This window comes from Theobroma cacao, chromosome 5, assembly GCF_053813885.1.
Source record: "Theobroma cacao isolate CCN51 chromosome 5, ASM5381388v1, whole genome shotgun sequence".
NCBI lineage: Eukaryota > Viridiplantae > Streptophyta > Magnoliopsida > Malvales > Malvaceae > Theobroma > Theobroma cacao.
The window spans coordinates 43,834,712-43,840,711 of record NC_142643.1 but is presented as its reverse complement, the minus strand read 5'-3'; the positions used below and the strand labels follow the sequence as shown (position 1 = coordinate 43,840,711).

The following is a 6,000-nucleotide window of genomic DNA, read 5'->3' as shown; positions in this document are numbered from 1 at the left end:
TAGCTGCCAATTATAGCATATGGGATTGCAGAACTCCATCTTCATGAGTAAATGCGAGGGTTTATGACTTGTTGGTTAGTCATTTGTGTAGCTCACAATTGGAACACGAAAAAGAATGGTCTGTTTTCAGGTTTCTATGCAGTCAGTTAATTGACTCTGAAAATCACATTCTCATGTATGTTATGAGTACTATCTTTGCTGGGTTTACTCGCTATGTATGTTTTGAACACTACCTCTGCCGGTGTTACTCGTTTTCATTGGCAGATTTCGAATCTCAACCGGAACAAGTCCTCTCGTTATGTCTTCTCCAGACCATTGAAACAGTGATAATATTTTAGCAATTTCATTACTTACTCTGTCTTGGAAAACGAGATTGGAGTGTCTACTGTATTGTTCATATGAAAGAAGCATCTCTTATGTAAATTCTTTGATGCTGCTATAACTTTGTTTAGCTAATTTTGCATTTGTCCAAATATTAACACATTTCAGATCTCAAATAAAGTATTTTATAATAGCTGCTTTCATTGTTGCACTGGTCACTGAGATTGAGACACACCTTGACATGTTGGTCCAAGTTTTGAAACCAAATTCAATATTATTATAATGAAGCATAAACATACAGAGAGGCTTACATAAGCAATATTCCATTTATTTGTAAATTTCAACAAGAATTGTTAAATAATTAGGGAAACATGTCAAACAATATCCTCATTAAGCAACAACTTAATGTGTATTAAAATAATGCTCTAATTGCTATCCCATTAGAATTGTTACTGAAGATGTTTGACCACATTGATGTCCAGCTGGAAGGCCTTGACAAGAACATCAGGGTTAGTTGCTGGATTTGATCCAAAGACTGCGTTTGCTGTTGTAATGACACCGGGGTTTTAGCTACTCAAAGCAGCAAAGGCAACAGCATTGGTTTTCCCCACATTGAATTGGAAGTGAATGAGACCAACTGGGAAAACAAAACCATCTCCGGGGTTGAGGACTTTGCTGATGAGACGGTTCTCCGGGTTGGATGTAACAAAACCAACATAGAGTGTGCCCTCCATGACGACTAGGATTTCTGTGGCACGAGGGTGAGTGTGAGGGGGGTTCAGGCCACCATAAGGTGCATAGTCAATTTGAACCAGAGATACGCCAAGAGTGTTCAGTCCTGGCATTTTGTCAACATTGACAGTGATGACATTTGATCCAACTCGATTTGATGTGTTTCCTGGCATGTTGAGGCCTGAAAAGAAGAAATCTTCTGCTTGGCAAGCTTAGGGTCCTTGCAGAACTTCCCATTAACAAACACTACAGGATTGAAAAATATGTTAGCTGCTTTTCATGGAACAAGTTTTTTTTGGTTTCTTTTTTTTTTTTTCCGATTCAATCTTTTAATGGTGAAACAGGGCGGCAAACAATTGATATCCAGAGTTCTAGCAACAGGCCGGTAAACTTCACTTGGAAATAAATAACATGGCTTAAGAAGTACACTGAAAATTTTAAGAAGATTCAAGATTGCTGATATTTATTTCCGAGTAGCAAATGACATAACTTTCAAAAAAAAAATGGCAGATGACATATGTAATAAGATATACATAGATAAAGGATTTTCAATGATTTAAGAAAAAATCAAGGTAACAGTACAATGATTGTATGGTAATTTAATAAATCACATTGATTTAATTTATAATCTATACAATTTTATAATTATATTAACATCCCAAGATCGTATGACAGATATGATTTGAATTTGAACCAACTTGTAGTTAAACACCATCCTCAATAATGACAGTATGTCAATATTTGAGTCCAATCAAAAATCTTTTTGTACTTGAATCTACAAATTGTAATTGTTTCTAGTTAAATTAATTGCAATTAACCTAAAAACATCGAAAATTTTAATTCTATAATAAGAATTAACAGAAAAAAAACTAAAATCAGAATCAACAAATCAAAATCATGAATTCAAAATTACTATAAATATATTAATAGATGTGATGCTCGCTTTTTCATCATAGCAATATTTTTTGCTAGAGATTATTATGATGGATAGAACTTTGATCAGATGATTGTTTAGAGTAAAATGTACCATAAAGATTTGAAAAAGGTCCTATTAGCTGTATGATAGAAATCTAGTGGAACCGATATATTTAGGAAAACTTGTATTAAAAAAAGTTATTTCTTCAAGATTGTTGTTTCTCTTTAAAATGGTTGCCTATCATTTGCAATTTATAAGGTGACAATACCTGTAGCAATTGTTATAACTAATCCATTGACTTCAAGGAGGGCCCTAAACTCGAAGCTAGACTAGATGGTTAGCAATGACAAAATACTTGCTTCTGCAATGCCAAGACATTCCCATGAAGGGTCTATTAGAGAATAACACTTGCATGGACACGTCAAGTATTTTGCCAATATGCTTAGTGCTTAGTAAGCTTACTCGCTGATTAAGACTTTTGATATTAAGACAGCATTTACTATACACGTTGTGTTGTCTTTACCTTTCTTGTACACCTGTTAAGCTGTTGTTACAGCTGTTGTAATCTCAATTATCTTGTAATATATATGCTCACAGTGTGATCATCCTGCACTGAATATGAATACCCTGTTTCTGCTCATTAGCTGTCTAGTTCCCTCAAACTTCTCTCTGCTTTGTGTTATAGTAATATATCGTGTCTTTGACATAAGGTCCACCATGTTTTCAGGTCTTGCGAAGACAAGTTGATTGACTCCTAACTATATATGTTTCCCATGCATTCTTTGTAGAATGTACTAGCACTAGGTCTTCGACTTCTTCTTAACAAAATTTAGTGTGTTCTAGATTCTGGCAAATAAAGTTGCAACATTCCTAAATAGTTCGTCCGCAAGAAACATTGAGTTAGCCCAATTCTGGAAATCCTCTGATGTTTTGCATAAATCTTCGCATATCAGATTCCAAGACCTTAATTAAAGAATTCTCAGAAAGAGTGCTTCTAATGAGATCTAGATAAAAGTTGAGATTTGGTACTAATTTGGAGCAAACCGTAATAACATAATAAATCCAAAACCAACATACAGGGAGAATTACATCAGTGGAGATACATAAGCAACCTCTTTATTTGACTTCAACAAGAATTACTTAAATAATGATGGAAACATGTAAGATATTGCTCCAAACTATCTACTGCTTCATGGATGTTGAATATTGGTCTAATTGTTATCCCACCAGAATTGTGACTGAAGATATTTCACTACGTTCTTGTCCAGCTGGAAGGCCTTGGTGAGAACATCAGGATTGATGGGAGGGTTTGAGCCAAAGACTGCCTTTGCAATAGTGATAACTCCTGGATTTTGGCTGCCGAAAGCAGCAAAGGCAACTGCATTAGTTTTCCCTATATTGAGCTGGAAGTGGATGAGACCAACCGGAAAGACAAAAACATCGCCAGGGTAGAGGACTTTGGTGATGAGACGGTTATCCGGGTTGGATGTGACAAAGCCGACATAGAGTGTGCCTTCTAGGACAACTAGGATCTCTGTGGCACGAGGGTGAGTGTGAGGGGGGTTTAGCCCACCATAAGGTGCAAAGTCAACTCTTGCCAGAGATACGCCAAGAGTGTTAAGTCCTGGAATTTGTTCCACATTAACAGGAGTGACTTTTGACCCCAGTTGATTTGATGTGTTTCCTGGCACGTTGAGCCCTGAAAAGAAGAAGTCTTCTGCTTTGGCAAGCATTGGGTCCTTGCAGAACTTCCCATTCACAAATACTGCATGAAAGAGAAAAGTGTTTGTTGATACCAAGCACGCAAGAAAGAAAAGATTCATTTTAGTTATTATTGTTCTGGAGAATAGAAGCATTATTGCATCCTTGCTGAATGTCTTTAGTTTATGCATACCCCGGTAAATTCAAATGAAAACAGAGAAATTAAGGGAAAACATACCTGCATTTTTAGTGTCATTGAGGGCTACACAAAAGTCTTGAAGAGGGCTAGGGTCAGAGGCAGAGGCAAATGAGGAAGCCAGAGCCAAAAAGAGAAAAGATGCCAGGAAATAAACACCTTTCATTGTAGCTTGGCAGGTTACTAGATTCAAGTCTTCCAAGTTTTCTTGCTTTGGGTGAGTAAACCTTTTGAAAGCATGCCTGTTTATAGGTTGGAGTCTTTGAACAAGTATTTGATCTTTCTCATCAAGGACTTACCAAGTCAGCAGTGACTTGGTTTTTTTTTTTTTTTCCTTTAAATTTGTGGACGAATAATTCCTCAGCAACCATGCATCTATATCCTCTTCGAATGCCCACTTCCAATGCTTACATCACAGCATTTAGACATGGAAGTGGTCTTGTTGTACATATCAAAAGTTTCCTTCCTTTCCTTGTTTGTGAACATTGGTACTGAATTTAAACTGACCTAGTTCCTTGACTTTAGCACAAATTGATAATTGCTGCAGGATGCCGGCACTTCAGCTAATTGATCTTGCAATTCAAAAGTTGACAGTTTCCCTTACAGGTACTTCTTCCTTTTCATAATATTTAAATTAGACATGCTTGCATTTGCAGCTGTGGCAGATGACACATGTAAGTAGTCCATTGCACTTCAACGGAAATTCGGGCTACAAATTTATGATTCAATAAATCATATTTGGAGAGCAGCTCAGATAAAAAAATAATGTTCTGTATTCAGAAAGAAAAAGGTACTCAAACCAATAGTGTGACTGAAGTAGTACTATTGCCAAAAATTGAATGTAGCAAAAAGGACGTACCAAACCTGTAAGGCAGAGAGACTCTGTAAAGTTTTTGTCTCAGTTGACAAAGTCTAATGTGACATGTTCCTGGACAATAAAACATATGGCCACTTGACTAAAAAAGCAAGGTTTCTTGCAAGATTAACCTAGCTTGAATTGGCAAATTGCAAAATTTGACCACTTCTTGAAGAGCGGAGAAATTTGAACTAATCACTAACGCAACAGTTTGAGAACTTTAGATGTGAGCAACAATGAAGAAAAGCAGAAAAGCAAAATGGTAAATCAGTTAGTTAACTTCTGAAGTGCATATTAAACCCTGGCCTGAGTAGGCTAAAGTGGATCGATTAGGCTATGTTTTTCCTTTTATTATTTTTTCGTTTCTTTTTTGAACTGTTGTTTAAGCAGAAAGGCAAAATGGTGAATCAGTCAGTTAACTTGCTAAATACTACAAAGATAAACATATAATAATAATTATCGAAAGATCACAGAAATCCTGAACATAAACAAAAATTATAAGTTGTCAGGAAAATCTTCTAAACTTTGTTTTACTAAGTATAAACATATGGTTTTAGAAAGAAGAATAAGTAAATATATTTGTTCCTTTTATCTTCTTTTATAATATCTGATAACTATAAAAGGCAAACTAAGTTGAGCTGATTCAACATCCAAACATGAGTGTTCACAACATTCAAACATTTAGATGAGAAAGTATTGGAAAATTGCTATTACTTTAATTCACTTTGTCCTTGCTGGGTGAGACTTACTCTTATTATTAAATGATTGTTAAAACCTTTCAATATTCATAGGATGAAGATGATGAACTGGGGAGAGAATAGTCGAGAGAGAAGGGAGAGAAAAATGCTATTTCCTTAAAAATGGCTTCTCCACCGCGTTTCATTTTAACAACAAATATATATGCTATTCAAAGAGAGAGAACATGTAAAAAGAAATAGCAAACCAGATGAAGCCATCTGGCATTACAAAAACCGAGGGTGCTAGATTGAAAGATTCCCTGGCACAATGACTCATACACTACCAATTAATTCAAGTAGCTAAATTTTGACTTTTCAACTAATATAAAATAAACAATAAAGAACAAACAAGTAAATTGAATCTGACATCTTCTTGTTCCTTTTGAACTTCAGGTCCTTGAAATCATCATTACCTCTTCCTCTGCAGTAGCTTTGTTTGTAGATTAAAAAGTCGTCAACATTCAACACACTTCCTTGGTGTTTGAACTGCAAATACCCAACTCAAATCTCAAAAACATGAACTGATCCTTACTTAGACTTT

The 6,000-nt window shown here is 35.5% G+C and overlaps 1 protein-coding gene and 1 pseudogene across 1 annotated transcript; both read right to left on the bottom strand.

The window, feature by feature from the left end:
* Positions 1–770: 770 nt before the first annotated feature.
* On the bottom strand, positions 771–2,688 carry LOC148762972 (germin-like protein subfamily 1 member 14 pseudogene; annotated as a pseudogene).
* A 313-nt stretch (positions 2,689–3,001) lies between these two features.
* LOC18599992 (germin-like protein subfamily 1 member 13) lies at positions 3,002–4,099 on the bottom strand. Its single transcript, XM_018120727.2, has 2 exons — positions 3,909–4,099; positions 3,002–3,734 (listed from the first exon to the last, which is right to left on the bottom strand). Exons 1-2 carry the CDS (start codon positions 4,030–4,032, stop codon positions 3,181–3,183), a joined length of 678 nt encoding a protein of 225 aa, XP_017976216.1. The 5' UTR covers positions 4,033–4,099; the 3' UTR covers positions 3,002–3,180.
* Positions 4,100–6,000: the final 1,901 nt, after the last annotated feature.